The following is a 19,330-nucleotide window of genomic DNA, read 5'->3' on the forward strand; positions in this document are numbered from 1 at the left end:
CACTAGAGGAACTAGAGCGCACTAGATTGGTAGGAAAATGTTGAAGATTTCCTTTAACTGGTTGTGATGGCACAGTTGTAGAGTGCGTGAGCCTTCGATTCTATCCCAGCACTGAATAAACAAGGCATGGTGGTGCATACTTGTTATTCAGTAGGATCAGAAGTTCAAGGTCAATCTTTACTACGTAGCGTCTTCCAAGGCTGAGACTACAGTAGGATACATGAGATTATATTTCTAAAAATAAAATATTGTTATATAAAAATAAAGTATAGTCTAAAATAAATTAAAACTAATTAGTGGAAATTAACAGATTACTAATTACTGTCCTGCCTAGTTCTATATCAACTTGACACAAAGTCATCTGGAGAAAAGGCCTCCAGAAATCAGACTGTAGACAGGCAAGCCTCTCAAACATTTTCTGAATTAGTGATTGACGGAAGAGGTCCAATGTGGGTAGTGCTACCCCTGGGCTGGTGGGCCCGGGGTCTATAAGAAAGCAGGCTGAAAGCAGTAGTGGTGCACACCTTTAATTCTAGCACTTGGGAGGCGGAGGCAGGGGGATCTCTTTGAGTTTGAGGTCAGCCTGGTCTGCAAACTGAGTTCTAGGACAGCCAACATTACACAGAGAAACCTGGTCTCAAGAAAGAAAAAAGAACAGGAGAGAGAGAGAGAGAGAGAGAGAGAGAGAGAGAGAGAGAGAGAGAGAGGAAGGGAGGGAGGAGAGAGAGAACCGGCCCTTGAGTGAGCGAGTGAGCGGACTAGCAAACAGGCTGAGTAAGTTGTTGATGAGCAAGTGAGTAAGCAGCATTCTTCCAAGGACTTAGCATCAGCTCCTGCTCTCATGTCCCTGCTTTGCTTGAGTTTCTGCTTTGGCTTCCTTCAATGGACTGTGATTCAGGAGGATAAAAGCAAATAAACCCTTTCCTTCCCATGTTGACTTTGGTCACAAAGTTTCATCACAGCAGAAGAAAAGCAACTAAGACAACTACTATGAAAATAATAGCAATTATTGTAAAAATTCTGTTGCTGCCATGAACTGGGTATTGACTACTAATTAGTCACCATGCCAAGCCAGTTACCGTTAGCTTTTTTTAGTTTTTTGTTAGCTGACAATGTCTTTGAACTTGTCATCCTGCTGCTTCTACCCTCCAAGTTCTGGGATGACAAACGTGTGTAATTACAACCCAACTCTATATTCATATTTTTTTAAAGATTTATTTATTTATTATGTACAGTGTTCAGCCTCCATGCCTGCAGGCCAGAAGAGAGCACCAGATCTCATTACAGATGGTTGTGAGCCACCATGTGGTTGCTGGGAATTGAACTCAGGACCTCCGGAAGAGTAGTCTGTGCTCTTAACCTCTGAGCCATCTCGCCAGCCCTATATTCATATTTAAATGGACAAATTGATAGGGTAATTCCCTCAGAGAAGAAAAATTTGCAACATCATAAATTATACTTCTGTTTACATGTTAACTATAAAATCTAACTTTTCAGCAGAGATGTCCCAGCTTAATTATAAGTCATTTGCAACCCTCTCCTGAGGAAATAAAAGTATGATTAGGGTCACAATGATGTTACTGTTTCACAGCCCATACTTTCCACTGCAGGAAATCAGGGCTAATTAAGACATCTCTTACCACCATTAGCCAAGGGATATGGCTTTACTTAGAAAGAGCCAATGGGAGGAGGTAATAAAGATAAGTAACATGCTAATTATTTATCATTTACACTTCCAACCATAATATGTACTGGAAGAGAGGAAAGTATTTTAATAGCAGGTACCAGAGGTCCTATTAGAGAGTGACTGTCTTGGTGAGGAAGCAGCTTGATGGTTGTTTGGGTTAGGGAGGATGAGGCTTCAAGGGTATCAGGAAAAGAAGGCCTACCTCAGCACTTCTGTCCAAGGGAGGGGGCCTGAGGGAAGAGAAGAGAAAGACCAGAGAGTATCTGATACTGCAAGGAGAATGTATAGAAAGACCAGTAGTACAAAAGATGACGAATAATGAAGTGGCCCAAGGACTTGTCCAAAGAGAGATGGAAATCAGGCACAGCAACAAATTCTAGCCATCAAGAGATCAGGCAGTTGAAGCAGGAAGATAGACTCCTAGGACAAAGAGGGCCAGAGGAAAAAAGCTCCACTGGGAGCAGAAGCCAGGAGCAAATCCAGCCCTGGGATCCAACCTAGTCCCAGGACACTGGCAGACCAGGATTGAGCCAATGACCTGACTCAGAGTCTGCAATCTCCCCTGGAACCAGAGTAGACTGAACCAGTTACCTAAGATACAGAGAGAACAGGCTCCACCAGGAGCAGAAGCCAGGAGCAAACCCAGTACCAGGACATGAGCTGATCAGGACTGAACAGTGACCAGATCCAGAGTCAGTGATCTCCACCACAACAGGTCCAACTCCAAGTCAGGGACTTCTGCAGGAGAGATCCAGACCAAGATTTAAAGAAACAGATCAAAGCCAGCAGCCTAGGCTAAAGTAAGCCTGAGACAGCAAACTCCAAGGGAGCAGACCAAAGCACAGGAGCACTGAACTACTTCCAGGAACAGGAATAACCAATGGGGTACCTAGAACTGTGACATTGACTGTACCACAAGGAACAACCATCTGAGCTTTGGATTCACTGGCACCTAGAAGACTATTCAACAGATATAGGTTCCAAAAAAATTGGAACAACCCAATGTACCTTATATGATCACCATGCTTAAAAATTAGAAGTCAACAGCAATACTAATTCCAGAAAACCCACATACACATGGAAATTAAACAATGCTCACCTGAATCATCAATGGGTCAAGGAAGAAATAAAGGGGGAAATTAAAGACTTCCTAAAGTTCAATGAAAATGACCACACAACATACCCAAATTTATGGGACACAATGAAAGCAGTGTTAAGAGGCAAGTTCACAGCACTAAATACCTACATAAAGAAGCTGGAAAGATCCCACACCAGTGAATTAACAGAATATTTGAAAACTTCAAAACAAAAAGAAGAAAACTCACCTAAGAGAACTAGAAGGCAGGAAATAATCAAATTGAGAGCTAAAAATCAACAAAATAGAAACAAAGAAAACAATACAAAGAATCGATGAGACAAAGAGTTGGTTCTTCAAGAAAATCAACAAAATATACAAACCTTTATCCAAACTAACCAAAAGGCAGATGATGGAGGAAGGTCATTGGCTAATAAAGGAACTGCCCTGGCCCATTTTATTGGTTAGAGGATAGGTGGGAGGAGTAAACAGAACAAAATGCCGGGAGGAAGAGGAAGTGAGCTCAGACTCCACAGCTCTGCTCTCCTCCTGGGAGCAGACGCCTGAGAGAGACACCATGCTCCCGGCTCCCGGGCAGACACACGCCATGAAGCAAACCGCCAGGTTAGACATGCTGAACCTTTCCCGGTAAGACCGGTGCTCACCGATTATTAGAGATGGGTTGATCGGGATAACAGAATTAGCCAGTAAGGGCTAGGGCAGAAGGGCCAAGCAGTGATTAAATGAATACAGTTTGTGTGTTGTTATTTCGGGCATAAGCTAGCCGGGCAGGCGGCTGGGGTGCCAGGGATGCAGCCCCGCCGCTGCCCTTACTACTTCAGGCAGAGAGAGAGAGAATATCCAAATCAACAAAATCAGAAATGAAAAGGGGGACATAACAACAGACAAGGAGGAAATACAGAGAATCATCAGGTCCTATTTTGAAAACCTGTACTTCACAAAATTGGAAAACTTAAAGGAAATGGACAACTTTCTGGATAAATATCACTTACAAAAATTAAATCAAGATCAGATAAGCAAATTAAACAGACCTATAACTGCTGAAGAAATAGAAACAGTCATCAAAAGTCTCCCAACCAAAAAAAGCCCAGGACCAGATAGTTTCAGCTCAGAATTCTACAAGACTTTCAAAGAGGAACTAATATCAATACTTCTCAAATTATTCCACACAATAGAAACAGAGGGAACATTGCCAAACTCTTTTTTATAAAGGCTACAATTACCCTGATACCCAAACCACAGAAAGACAATACTAAGAAAGAGAATTACAGACCAATCTCACTCATGAACATTGATGCAAAAATACTAAATAAAATACTAGCAAATCAAATCCAAGAACACATCAGAACCATCATCCACCATGACCAAGTTGGCTTCATCCCACAGATGCAGGGATGGTTCAACATATGAAAATCTGTCAACATAATCCACCATATAAACAAACTGAAAAATAAAAATCACATGATCATCTCATTAGATGCTGAAAAAGAATTTGACAAAATATAACATCCCTTCATGATATAGGTCTTGGAGAGAGCAGGGATACAAGGAACACACCTAAACATAATTAAGGCAATATACAGTAAGCCAACAGGCAACATCAAACTAAATGGAGAGAAACTCCCAGCGATTCCACTGAAATCAGGAACAAGACAAGGTTGTCCACTCTCTCCATATCTATCCAATATAGTTCTTGAGGTCCTAGCTAGAGCAATAAGACACAAAGGGAGATCAAGGGGATACAAATGAGAAAAGAAGTCAAACTCTCACTGTTTGCTGATGATATGATAGTTTACATAAGTGACCCCAAAAATTCTACCAAGGAACTTCTACAACTCATAAGCACTTTCAGCAATGTAGCAGGATACAAGATTAACTCAAAAAAAAAATCAGTAGCCCTCCTGTACACAGATGATAAAAGGGTTGGGGAAGAAATCAGAGAATCAACACCCTTCACAATAGCCACAAACTGCATAAAATATCTCAGAGTAACTCTAACCAAACAAGTGGAAGCCTTGTATGACAAGAACTTTAAATCTTTGAAGAAAGAAATTGAAGAAGACACCAGAAAGTGGAAAGACCTCCCATGCTCTTTGGTAGGCAGAATTAATATAGTAAAAATGGCAATCCTACTGAAAGCAATCTACAGATTCAACGCAATGCCCATCAAAATCCCAGCAAAATTCTTCAAAGACCTTGAAAGAATGGTACTCAACTTTATTTGGAAAAGAAAAAAGAAAAAGAGAAAAAAAAAACAGAATAGCCAAAACAATCCTGGGCAATAAAAGAACTAGAGGCATCACAATCCCAGACTTCAAACTCTACTACAGAGCTACAGTACTGAAAACAGCCTGGTATTGGCATAAGAACAGACAGGAGGACCAGTGGAACCGAATAGAAGACCCAGATATCAATCCACACATCTTCAAACACCTGATCTTTGATAAAGAATCAAAAAATATCAAATGGAACCAGGTTGTGCTGGCACACACCTTTAATCCCAGCACTCAGGAGGTAGAGGCAGGCAGATCTCTGTGAGTTTGAGGCCAGCCTGGTCTACAAGAGCTAGTTCCAGGACAGTCACCAAAAACTAAAGAAAAACCCTGTCTCAAAAATCCAAATAAATAAATAAACAAACAAACAAACAAGCAAATGAGCCACCACCTTGCTCTATAGCTTTTAAAGAAATTTTTATATATATAGGGTGTTTTGCCTGCATGGATGTCTGTGTGTATGCAGTGCCCACATAGACCATAAGAGGTCATCAGATTTCCCTGGAACTGGAGTAACAGCTGGTTATGAGCCATCACGCGGCTTATATATTTATTCATTCATTTATTTATTATTTTGGACAGGTGGTGGCTCATATCTGTAATCTCAGCACTTGGGAGGCCAAGGAATGTCAAAAGTTTGAGACCAGATTGGGCAACATAGTCCAAGGACAGTCTAGGCTACACAGTGAAACCCTATCTTGAAAAAAATTATAGAAATTTATATACAATTTTATATTATAGTTACAGTATATACAAGGTTCCTTTCCCCTGTATCTTTATGATGTTTGATATTATTACCAATTGAAGTTTTGCTGATTAGACAAGCATGAGAAAATTGGTTTTAATTAATTTGCATTTCTCTGATGAACAGAGAGAGGTTAAACTTCTTTCCCTCCCTGCTCCAGGGATATAGACCCAGCCCAGGGCCTTGGATTTCTGTCACCTGCCTACCATTCAAATATATCCCCAGCTCTGAATACTTTTTTCTATACTTTGAATAACTTATATTTCTTCTTGTGAAGTGTACACATTTTTTTCTGAGGCAGAGTCTTACATAACCCAGATTGGCCTTGACTCATTATACAGCTGAGGAGGATCTTGAACTTCTGATTGTTCTGTCTCCCGAGTGCTAGGGTTACAGGTATGTGTCACAATGCCCAGTGTATTTGTGCTGGGGTTCAACCCCAGGGATTTGTGCATGTAGAACAAGCACTCTTCCAATTGAGCTACAATGGACAGCCCCACTAAATTAACCTGATTTTTTATCATGTTGTATTTTCTTGATTAGTTTTTGTGGCTTTCATGTATTGTGAATATGATTTATAGTTTTATGCTCTAAATATTTTATCTTAGGCAACATGACAGACTTCTATTTGTCTCCTAATTTTGATTTTTTTCCCTTTATCCCATGTGCTTATTTTTATTTGTTTATTCAATTTATTTATTTTTGGCCATACAGTCTAGGGTGGCCTTGAATTTACTATGTAGCCAAGGCTGGTCTTGAAATCTTGATCCTTCTACTTCTACCTCCTATGTTCTAGGATTACAGGCATGAGCCAACATGTCTGGCTTCTATGTCATTATTTTAAATGTGCAAGTTACTCACAGTTGTATTTTTTAAAGATTTATTTATTTTATTATACTAATATTTGTCTGCATGTACATCTGTACATCAGATCCCATAGACAGTTGTGAGCTGCCATGTGGGTGCTGGGAATTGAACTCAGGTCCTCTGAAAGAGCAGTCAGTACTCATAACCACTGAGCCATCTCTCTAGCCATCACAGCTGTTTTTTTGTTTTGTTTTTTCGGTTTTTCAAGGGAGGGTTTCTCTGTAGCTTTGGTGCCTATCCTGAAAGATATAGACCAGGTTGGCCTCGACCTCACATAGATCAGCCTGTCTTTGCCTCCCGAGTGCTGGGATTAAAGGCATGTGCCACCACCACCACCTGGCTCACAGCTGTATTTTTAAGCTCCACTGAAGCTATAGAACTTGGTCCTCCATGAATAAGTTCTAATTAAAAAAACAAACCTATGGCCATATGTGATAATTATGTTCATATGATGAAGGATTAGTTATAGCAGCCTACTGACAGAAGAGAGAGAAACCATCTCTGGGGTGTGTGTACATGCTGCATGCATATGTGTAAAGGTCAGGTACCTGATAATTATTTCTCTTCTCATTTTTGGAGCAGGGTCTCTCACTGAACCTGGAGCTCCAAGCACCCTCCAGGCTCTAGCTCTCCAGCACTGGAAGACAAGTGTATTGTGCTGTACCAAGGTTTTTACATGGGTACTAGGCCTCTGAACTCAGGTCCTCAAGCTTCAGTAGCAAACACATCGGTGACCACCATCTCCCCAGGCCTTTGGTCATACAACATCTGAAGGCTAATAGAAAGACATCGCTGCCACATCAGCCCCAGGACGCTTATACTCAGGCCGCTTGGAGTGAAAAGTTATTAGCTTGGTTTGGTTTTGTTGGTTGGTTTTTTAAGACTGTGTTTCTCTGTAGCTTTGGAGCCTGTCCTAAACTAGCTCTTGTAGACCAGGCTGGCCTGGAACTCACAGAGATCCGCCTGCTTCTGCCTCCCGAGTGCTGGAATTAAACGTGTGTGCCACCACTGTCTGGCGCAAAAAGTTATTAAACACCTACTTTTGCCTGTCTATTTTGGGGTGTTGAGGATTAAAGCCAGAGTCTCATGCATGCTAGCCAAGAGCTCTACCACTGAGCTAGGACTCAAGCCCTTGGTTCTGATTTGTGCATTATGATCCTGATTATTTTTGTGATTACTATATTTTAATTTATATACCAATATGGGATTTGAAATTTAGAAGTTGGGTACTGATACAATATAAATTAAAATATGTGGACTGGCAGCATAGTTCACTGATCGAGCTTATGCATAGGATGTGTATACTTGAATAAATACCCAGAACCCAAACAAAACTACACAGAACAAATGGCAGCACTAGCTACTAAGCATGGGGTTAGGATACAGCAGGCTAGATGTGAACTTTGCTCCTTATGTGTCCTGGTTAGTCTTTGTCAACTTGACCGTAGCTAGAGTGATCTGGGAAGAGGAACTTCAGTTGAGAAAATGCTTTCATCAGACTGCCTGAAGGCAAGTCTGTAGGGAATTTTTTAAATTAATGATTGAAGTGAAAGGGCCTAGATTATTGTAGGTGGTGCCACCCCTGGGCAGATGGTTCTGTGTGGCATAAGAAAACAGGTTAAGCAAGCCAGGAGGGCAAGCCAGTACGCAGCACTCTGTGGTCCTGCATGAGTTCCTACTTCCTTTCATGATGAATTACAACTGTCAGCTGAAATAAACTCTTTCCTCCCCAAGCTGCTTTTAGCCATGGTGTTTATCACAGCAACAGAAAATCTAACCATACAAAAACATCTGATAAAAATCACTCACTACCTGTAATGCCCTAGAAAGTAAACCATACAACAAATGAGCATACAACCACAGAGGAAAGGGCTAACAAAATTTACATTGTGTTCACTTATTTCTTGCATTTAGCAAAATCCTAAAAGAAGAAATGAGAACAGGATAAAACCGGGAACATTTCTTTTCTTTCTTTCTTTTTTTCTTATTATGACAGGGTCCCATTTAACCCAAGCTGCGTTTTGTATATCTGAACTCCTGATCGTCCTGCCTCTACCCACTTCTGGAGTGCTGAAATTATAAACCCACAACACCATTCCTGGTTTATATAGTGCTGGGGATCAAATCTAAAGGACTTCACATATGCTAGATAAGCATTCTAACAACAAGCTACTGCCTGGAAGGGAACAGTCCTTTGCCTGTGGTTGGCAAACTAACATCTAGGGTTTAGTTATTTGGATCATGTATCCAGGTTCTCAGCATACCAATTTGAGTAGTAGTATAAAGTGATTTCACAAAGCGCCAGGTCTAGAAAGATGGCTCAACAGTTAAGAGTGCATGTAGCTCCTGCAAAGGACCTGAGTCAGCATCCACATCAGGTGGCTGGCACCCATCTCTAACTCTAGTTTGAGGGAATCCATTGCCCTCTTCTGGCCTCTACTGCACTGTACTCATGTGTACAAACTCACATAAAGACACCCACATATGCAAATAATTTAATAAAATCTTGATGAAATGAGATGAAGGGCGGAGTTAAGCCAGTCACTGAGGAAGCAGGATGTGAAAAAAAAAAAGAGGTAACAAGCCATGAGCCATGGCAAAGCATAGATAGAAAATATGGATTAATTAAATGTAAGAGTTAGCCAGTATAAGCCTGAGTTATTGGCTAAGCATTTGTAAGTAATGTTAATTCTGTGTTGGTTATTTAGGACTGGAAGCTGGAATTGGGAAAGAAATCTTGAGTTAGATTCCAGCCTGGTCCACAGAGTGAGTTCCAGGACAGCTAGAGCTACACACATAAACCCTATCTTGAAAAACCAAAGTAGGGGAGGAACAGAGGACTAGAAAATCTCCTGCAAGACTGTGTCTTCTAGAAATAATAGGTCAGCTTCACCTATTACACCTCAGTAATATGGCTGCCTAAATAACACCTGAACAAGAGCAATAACAGTAGGCATGGGTGGGGAAATTTCACAGGGCCTAACCCTAGGTTAGACCAAGAACTACAGGCAGCTAAGAGATGCTGACAGCAGAAGTAATCTTCCCTTAGAGACGAGCCCCTTATGGAATACCATGTGGCTAACCCTGAAATTATGTTCATTTATTGAAAAGACTCGGCAGGTTGTATTTATATATTTATACGTACATACATACATATATATATATATATATATACATGTATGTGTGTGTTTGTATCAATAACAATTTTTAAAAGGAGGCCAGGAATTTGAAAGGAAGAAGATGGAGGAGTTGGAAAAAAAGGGAATGGAGGGAAATGATGCAATTGTATTTTAAGAAAAATATGATATATTTAAAGTTTAGTGTTTGCATATGAGGCATTGAGATTTAAAGTAAAATTTTGTTCTGTTAAGAAAAGTTAGATAAAACTTAATACTTATTCCACTGAATTTTTAAAATGAAAAGGAGTTTGTGTTCATGTCATTATTTTCTCAATAAACTTGTCTTAATTTAAAAAAAGAGAGGTTAAGATAGCAGGATATGAGGGGATATGTTAAAAATACATTAAATACTTGTATGAAAATGGCCTTATGTAACCCATGCTATAATTTTTAAAAATCTAACAATGTCAGACCTATAATTCTAGTACTTGGGAGTCAGAGACAGGCAGACTCAAGCAGCCTGGTCTATATAGTAAGCTCCAGGCCAACCAGGGATGCCTAGCAAGATGCTGTCTCGAAACGACAATAAAAAAAATACTTTTTTTTGGGGAAAAAGTATGTGTGTGGTAGGAAAGTGCACACATGATCTCAAGTCTGTAATTTGACATGTTTCATTATTAAAACAAATTTAAAGTTTTTGTTTGTTTAGGATAATTAGATTGCTTATAAAAATAAAAACTTCAATCCTTCCTGAGAACCACTTCAAACGAGGTTATGAGGGAAAAAAGCAAGGTAGGTCCTTGCACAGGAAAGTCAGATATTGTAGTCTTCTAATCTTTATTTTTTTATTTATTTTTTTTATTGAAAAAAAATTTCCGCCTCCTCCCAGCCTCCCATTTCCCTCCCCCTCCTCCCACTCCAGGGTTTCTCTGTGGCTTTGGAGCCTGTCCTGGAACTTGCTCTTGTAGACCAGGCTGGCCTCGAACTCACAGAGATCCGCCTGCCTCTGCCTCTGCCTCCCAAGTGCTGGGATTAAAGGCGTGCGCTACCACCGCCTGGCTATCTTCTAATCTTTAAAAAAAAAAATGCAGTACTTCCATCTAATTTGCTTTGTGGCATAAAAATAGGCACATCAAAATTAGCCCTTGTCCTTCTTGCTTCGATATGACCTTCTTGGCTAATGTCATTGCCTTACCTGTCTTCAGTCATGAGAAATCTCCAGCTTGATTGGGAAATATCCTCAACTAAACATGATTATGCAAGCTCACTCACAAGATAGATAACCTTAGTCAGTCTGAGCACCATCTTTGTTTGTGATCCAGACTGACCTCAAACTCACAATGTGTCTCCCCCCAGTGCAGGGCTCATGGAGTGTGCCACCATGACAGACCCTGAGCACTACCATCTCCATCATACTTTTGGGGAAATTTTCAAACAAGTTCTTAATATTTAAAAATAGGTTAGTGACAAATTTGGTTAACTAATTTTGCTTGTATTGCAGGCATCTGACATGCATTTAACTTGAGGTGTTTGTTTGTTTTTAGTGCTGTGGTTTAATCTAGATAAGTGTTTAACCAATAAGTTACATCCTTAACCTGCATTTTGTGTATTGCAGCTGTGTTTTACTCTGCAGCACAGGTCGGCCTTGATCTACAATAGCATCATCAGTTCTCCTGTGTCAACTTCCCAATGCTGATAAAAGGCGTGAGCCACCATATCTGGCTAATTTGAGACGATTACATTAGCCACTGCAAGCAAGATATAGTGGCACATGCCCACAATTTCAACACTCAAGAGGCAGGAGGATTATGAATTCAAAACCACCCTAGGCTGCACAGTGAGTTCCATGTCAGCTGGTAATACCTAGCAAGATCCTATCTAAAAAAGAAAAGAAAGAAGAAAAAATGTTCACTGCAGGGTACAGTGATTTGGATAATAGAAAACACTTTTAGATAAACATGCCTTTAATCCCAGCACTCGGGAAGCAGGGGCAAGCAGATCTCTGTGAGTTGGAGGCCAGCCTGGTTTACAGAGCGAGTTCCACAACAGGTTCCAAAAGATACAGAGAAACGCTGTCTCAAAAAACCAAAAACCAAACCAAACCAAACCACCCTCCCACCAAAAAAAAAAAAAGCAGATCAAACTTGGGTCTGGTAGTATGTGTCTGCATATTAATTAGGCTGATACATAAGAATCACTGCTCCAGTTTGAGGGCAGCCTGGGATGACCCCATCTCAAAAAAAGAACCACCTGCCCTGGTCTACAAGAGCTAGTTACAGGACAGGCTCCAAAGCTACAGCAAAACCCTGTGTCAAAAAAAAAAAAAGAAAAAAGAAAAAGAAAAAGAAACACCTGCAAGTGCCCCAGTGTCCAATATATAACTAGACTCCTATAAACCACACATACAAAGAAAATGCCACTTATACAGATTCATTCTTCAAAGTATATTTATAATGTACTCAAGGTATTATCTTTAATGTCATCAAATATTCTTGTGTCACAATTTAAATACATTCCCTGTTGTTTGTTAATAAGATAAGTAAGATCTTTAGCATCTGAAGATGATTATTAAATTCCCCTTTGTCTTTTCTGTTCTTCATAGTCTAAAAGCCTATGCTTTTCTTTAACATATACAATATTTTGAAAGCTCATATTCTTTCATTTCTTATCTTAAATATGTGGAGGCATGGGGATGCATGCATGTGCACTCACACAGAGGCCGGAAGCCTCCAGCTTCTCTATTACTCTCCCCTCATCCCTTGAGATGGGCTCTCTGCGAACTGAAACTAGGCTGGTGGCCAGTAAGTCCCAGTAATCAGTTCTAGGCTACAAGACAATGCCGACTTGCCTGGCTTTTAAAATGTGAGTCATGGAGAGTTGAGCTCCTGTCCCTACACTAGCACAGCAAGTGCTTTACTTGCTGAGCCATCTCCCCAGTTCCCCGAAACCTCCAGTTCTTCTATGCACTGTTAGAAAACAACCACTGCATACATTACAGAACTAGTTTAAACCACAACTATATAAAACAGCAACATGAGAGACATAATAATTATAAATAATAAAGATCCATACAAATTACCATCATATGTAATTATACACTGAGGCTCTGGTTCTAGCATTTTAGAGCTGTTCATTCAAGAGCTTACACTATTTCACCCTTACCAGGGGACTTTCCTCGTGAGTTGCTTCTCCGCTCTCTGTATCTGGTTGGAGTGGATAAGCCTGTGTCTTTACTAGCCTTGCTAGCAGGCCCCATTTCTGAAATAAGGAATCCCATTTGTTCTGAAGGCAATATATTCTCCTGTGGATTGGCCTGGCATTTTATACTGCTATCCACCTAAAATATTAAACACACTTATTATTCCCAAATATCTACAAAAAGTTAATATATATTATCAGAGAAGTTCTATTATAGGAACAGGATTCTGCAAACACGTTTTCCTGCTTATGAAGGGCATTACCCTTAACTGTGTTGACTTATCTAAATACTCACTAGTAAGATGTACATTTTCCACATACTCAAGTCAGTGAAATGCATATGAAGCTAAAATATTTACTGGTGAGCAGAGAAAGATCTACCATGTAGCTGGATAAGTTTTATGACTTATACCAGTAAGACATCTTACATAACTGGTGAAAACTCTACCCTTTCACTTTAGCGTGTGTGCAAGTTGACGCCCTTCCTCGTTGGTGACCTTGGATGGTCACAAATAAGCATGATCCTCCTGGATAGTGACACTGGGGAATGGACACTATCTTACTAATTTTATATTCTGTATTAAAGATGGTATCAAAACTGTTTATGCTTCATTCTCTATAAAATCTCTATCCATCCTGTTTATAAATGAGTTTCTTTGGTTCCAAAATTTTCTTTGGAATGTTAAAACCCTTTGTCAAAATAATCAACTTCTGCTATGCTCTTCTTTATGTTTATTTAAAATATAACTGTATTATTATATGAAGCTAAAAGTTAAAATTTAGCTTTCAGGAAGAACTATGATAGTTAAGTATATTAAGGAAAACACTGTATATTCATTCAGTTTAAGATATGCAATTCAGTAGTTCACATATAACCATGAAGATACTAAATATTTTATATTTCTAGAGGCATATTTCAAATTTAATGAGGCTATCTTTACTGGACTTATATCAACTTAATACATATTTTAATAGTCTCAAAAATGACAATGAATTGAAAGAAATCTAAAAACATTTAGGATAGGGTATAACCTAGTGAGTGCTACAATTCTTACTTAGGTACTGAAATTACATCAGCTGAGTATATCTTTCAGTATATCCAAATACAATAGCGTAATCAGAATGGGCAAAGCCCAATATTCTATCCCCAGCTAATTCTACTGCCACCACTAAGAAAAAGGGAGTGGAAGTGAGAAAATGCAATAAAAATCTTGATTACATATATTTAGATATTTTAGAAAGAACTACCTATAACAAGACTAGAGATTCAAGCCACTCTTGACTAAAATGTGAATTCCTGGCCAGCATGGACTTCCTGGATGCATACAATAATTATAGATATGTCTTATCTCCTTGAGACTGAGCATCAATTGTCACCCAGGCTGGCCTGGGTCTTGTGGCACCCTTCCCACCTCAGCATCCCAAGAGCTGGGTTACTTTGGATGTACTTTTGATTAACTAGTTTTTGTTTAATTGATTAAGGGATGCAAGATTAATAAGAAACCTGAACCCAATAAAATCAATAGAGTTTTGTAATGTTATTTAAATAAAAAAACAAACGGGGCTGGAGAGATGGCTCTGCAGTTAAGAGCACTGGCTGCTGTTGCAGAGAATCCAAGTTCAATTCCCAGCATCCACAAGGCATCTAACAACTCTCTGTAACCCCAGTTCCAGGGGATCTGATACCTTCCCCTGACCTCTAATGATATCGAGGAAACATATATGTGGGCAAAACACTCATACACATAACATAAAATGAATAAATAATTTTAAAAAGAAAGAAATGACCTGCAACTTTATCCTTACTTCCATCTACAGAGAGCTAAGAAAGTCATCACACACGTCAAGTAGACCACTATTCTAGTTGGTGAAGTTATATCAGCTGGACATATCTTTTAGTGTATCCAAACTAAGGTAAGGCAAGGGACAAAACTCAAGGAATATCCAACATGAAATTATATTTTCTTTTTCAATTTTAATTATTTATTTATTTATTTTTGGATTTTCGAGACAGGGTTTCTCTGTAGCTTTTGGTTCCTGTCCTGGAACTAGCTCTTGTAGACCAGGCTGGCCTCGAACTCACAGAGATCCGCCTGCCTCTGCCTCCCAAGTGCTGGGATTAAAGGCGTGAGCCACCACCACCCGGCGATTTTAATTTTTTTTTTCCAGATCAGGTCTATCTATATGCCCAGGCTGACCTTGAACTCACTATAAAGCTCAGCAAGTTCTCAAACTCCCAGCAATCCTCCTGCTTCCACCTCTTAGGTGTTGGGATATAGGCAAGTGCCAATAGGCTACAAATAGTATTTAGACCTTAATCAATCTGATTGCTTCTCTAGAGGTTTATTTCAGACTACCACAGTTGGGGAATAGTTACGGTTAAAGTAACTTCCTTTTTTTTTTTTTTTTTTTTTTTTTTGCTTAATCATTACGACTTTATGACACAATCCCTTTGGAAACCACAATAAACTGATATTAAATGCGAATAACATCTAAACAAACTCTTAGCTAACATCTTTAGCAAGAAACATTGTGTACTGTGAACTTAGTACTCTTGCTTGTACTCTTACCTGTTGTGTGCTGAACGGTAGCCCTTCCTGCACAAATACTACTGAAGACGGAGATGGGTTATGATTTAGCTGCTCCTTCAGTTTGACATGACTTTGCTGGATGGTTGCAGATTCCTGCATTGTGCTATTTTCCAAAGGTTGAGCTGTGTGGATGGTATAGATGTACTCAGGTGACTGTGGTAGAGAGCAGGTAATTGCTTGTTCTGTTCCAACCACAAAAGACGTAATATCTGAGCCTACAGGAGTAAGTGGCTCCAGCTGGCTAGCCTGATTTGTGGAAGATGGATTGCTGTTGTTTGAGTTAGGTAAGATATGCTGGCCTCTGTTAGACTGAGATGATGGACACTGATTCTCAACAGGCTCCACCTTTACCATCTCCAATTTAGGGGAGGAATGCAACTCATCTACTATTTGAAAGACAGCCTCTAGATTTACTTCTGTCTTTTTATTTTCATCAGTAGCACTGCAAGGCCAATTAGAAGGCAGAAATTCAACTGGATAGGAAGATTGCATTGGAGGATTCTGGGAAAAGAGAAAATAGTACTGTATGGATAGAAAATCAGGTAGGAAAATAGTAACATTTAAGTTCATGAATGCTAAAAACAGTAAACTTGAGCTCACCAAAGCCTGAAAGTGGAACTAGGAATGTGGCTCAATGGTAGAGCAATGCCTAGCACACTCAGGCCTAGGTTCAGTTACCAACATCAAAAAAGAAAAAAATCCCTGAAGGTTAATTTGCTTTTCAGCAGTGGTAGTTTCAAATATATTATTAATTAATAACATTTGCTTAATATATATATCATACACAAACCTGTAAGTTTAGTTTTGGAATGGACTGCTAATTCTCAGGATAAAAAAAAAATACCAAAAGGCTATAGTACCCAAATACCAATTTGCAGACCAAACATCTATCTACTACAATTCCTCAATGAAGGCAGACAAAATGTCACTCTTACTTATCATACACTATTTAAGGAGTAAGAACATTTTAAACATAGACTAAGTCCATCAATCATTCTATATCGTTCAAGGGAAGCACTAATACTCAGTTCCAAATAACCTGGGGGAAAATGTATGGAACGGTTCCTGAGATTGTTTTAAATAATAATGACTAGGAGAGTTGTTGCTTTTAGATTCATATCTTTAAGATATATTCTCTTAACAGAGTGTGATGGAGCACACTTTTAATCCCAGAATTTGGGAAGGAGATACAGGAGGAACACAGGTTTGAAGTCAGCCTGATCTACACTGTAAGTTTCAGGACATCCAGGGCTACATAGATAGACCCTAGTTCAAAAAAATTTTAAATGATATGTTCATATAAATAGTGCTTTAGGGCTGGAGAGACGTCTCAGAGGTTAAGAGCATGGGCTGCTCTTTCAGAGGTCCTGAGTTCAATTCCTAGCAACCTCATGCACAACTATCTATAATGAGATCTGGTGCCCTATTCTAGCATGCAGACACACATGCAGGCAGAACACTGCATACATAATAAAGAAATAAAGCTTTAAAAAATAGGGGGCTGGAGAGATGGCTCAGAGGTTAAGAGCATTGCCTGCTCTTCCAAAGATCCTGAGTTCAATTCCCAGCAACCACATGGTGGCTCACAACCATCTGTAATGAGGTCTGGTGCCCTCTTCTGGCCTTCAGGCATACACAGAGACAGAATATTGTATACATAATAAATGAATAAATATTTTAAAAAAATAATAATAAATAAGTGCCCAGAGGTGGTGGTGCACGCATTTAATCCCAGCACTCAGGAGGCAGAGGCAGGCAGATCTCTGTGAGTTCGAGGCCAGCCTGGTCTACAAGAGCTAGTTCCAGGACAGGCTCCAAAAGCTACAGAGAAACCCTGTCTCAAACCCCCTCACCCAAAAAAATTATATAAATAAATAAATAAATAAATTGTACTTTAACTAGAGTAGACATTCAATAGATGCCATATTATTTCAGATTATAAACAGAAGTGCAGAAGAACTATAATTAAATAAAACATAGGATGAGTTGATATTGTTGAACATATTATAAGAATTCGGTTGCTGTTTAGAATAAATAATGTAAACTCAAATAGTGTAAGCATCAAGTTATTACAGTCAATATCACCATTTGAGTTCTTAAGTATGTTTCAAACACATGCTAAGTGCTTTGCAGACATTACTTCATTTAATCCTCAAGAGCCCTCTGAAATGTGATGTTCTTCATTCATTTTCTTTTTTTCTTTTTTTTAAAGATTTATTTATTAATTTATTTAGTATCCTGCCTGTAGGCCAGAAGAAGGCACCAAATCTCGTTATAGGTTGTTGTGAGCCACCACGTGGTTGCTGGGAATTGAACTCAGGACCTCTGGAAGAGCAGTCAGTGCTCTTAACCGCTGAGCCATCTCTCCAGCCCTCTTTTTTCTTTCTTGTTCACCCTCTCACCCCACCCCCATCTAATCCTCAGAGAGGGGAGGGCACACCGCCCTGTAGAAGGTCTAAGGCCCTCCCTACTATATCTAGGATAAGCAAGGTATACATACAAGGAGAATAGGATCCCAGTACATGCAATAGGGATAAATCCTGGTGCCACTGCCAGTGGCCCCTCAGTCTGCCCCATTCAGAGGAACTAGTTTGGCCCTATGCTTGTTCCTTCCCAGTCTGGCTGGAGTTGGTGAGCTCCCATTAGCTCAGGCAAACTGTTTCAGTGGGTGAACCCTTCATGGTCTTGATCTCCTTGCTCATATTCTCATTCCTCTCACTCTTCAATTGGTCTTTGGGAGCTCAGTCCAGTGCTCCGATGTGGGTCTTTGCCTCTGCCTCCATCAGTTGCTGGATAATTTTATTTCTTTACATCTAAGGCTGGCCTCAAACTTCTATCCTACAGGAGAACAGAGAATGGCCTTGAACTTCTGACCTTCCTACTTCCACGTGTTCTAAGAATTCTAAGATTACAGTCACGTGACTCACACCCTGTTTATAAGGTCCTAATCAAAGCTAGGGCTTCATGCATCTGCCAACTAAGTTACACCCTCAGTACAATGATTTCCATTTTAAAATGATAAAATTTACTCTATCATTTAAATATCTATTTATTATTGTGGTGGGTGATGTGTATACCATGGCATGCAGCCCTGTGAAGTCTGCTCTCTCTACCTTTACATGGGTTCTAGGACTCAAATTCAGGTCCTCAGGCTTACATTGAACCATCCTACTGGTCTTACTTTATCATGTTTGTTTTTTGTTTGTTTGTTTGCTTCCTTGCCTTGTTTTTTGTTTTGAGACAGGATCTTGATACAGAGCCCAAGCTAGCCTGGAACTCACTATGTAACTCAGGCTATTCTGAAACTTGAAACCTCCTGCCTCTATCTTCTGGGTGTTGAAATTACAGGAATGTGTAATCGGGCCTAGCTAAAAACTGGTTTTGAAATAACTGACAGAGCCTGGGTCCAAGCTTAGGTTTGCTTGACTTCTGCTATTAACCACGGCAACAGACTGATCTTTTTTCCTCCAGAATTTTTTATTTACTCTGTGTATATGTGTGTGTGTATGCGCATGCATGCATGCCACCAAAGGGTGCATATGGAGGTTGAAAGACAACTTCTAGGAGTCTGTTATTATCTCCTTCCACCATTTGGGCCCTGGGGGTTGAATTCATGTTGTCTAACTTGGTGGTAAACACCTTTACCTGCTGAGACATCTTGCTGGCCAGTCCTACATTGACTTTTCATGCAACTGCCAACAAGGCCACTAAATTTATCACATAGATTTCTGTTTTGCTTTTCATCTTTCTATGC

At 39.7% G+C, this 19,330-nt stretch overlaps 1 protein-coding gene across 1 annotated transcript in view; it reads right to left on the reverse strand.

The window, feature by feature from the left end:
* Window positions 1-19,330, reverse strand: part of Hsf5 (heat shock transcription factor 5) — a 46,167-nt gene that overhangs the window by 5,907 nt on the left and 20,930 nt on the right. Inside the window, exons 4-5 of the mRNA XM_041663894.1 lie at window positions 15,556-16,077; window positions 12,950-13,124 (exon numbers count right to left, since the gene is read on the reverse strand). Of these exons, the coding sequence (XP_041519828.1) occupies window positions 12,950-13,124; window positions 15,556-16,077 (697 nt within the window). The remainder of the gene's footprint in view (window positions 1-12,949; window positions 13,125-15,555; window positions 16,078-19,330) is intronic.

This window comes from Microtus oregoni, unplaced genomic scaffold, assembly GCF_018167655.1.
Source record: "Microtus oregoni isolate MIOR12 unplaced genomic scaffold, Mior012 000015F_ref0000493, whole genome shotgun sequence".
Taxonomy (NCBI): Eukaryota; Metazoa; Chordata; class Mammalia; order Rodentia; family Cricetidae; genus Microtus; species Microtus oregoni.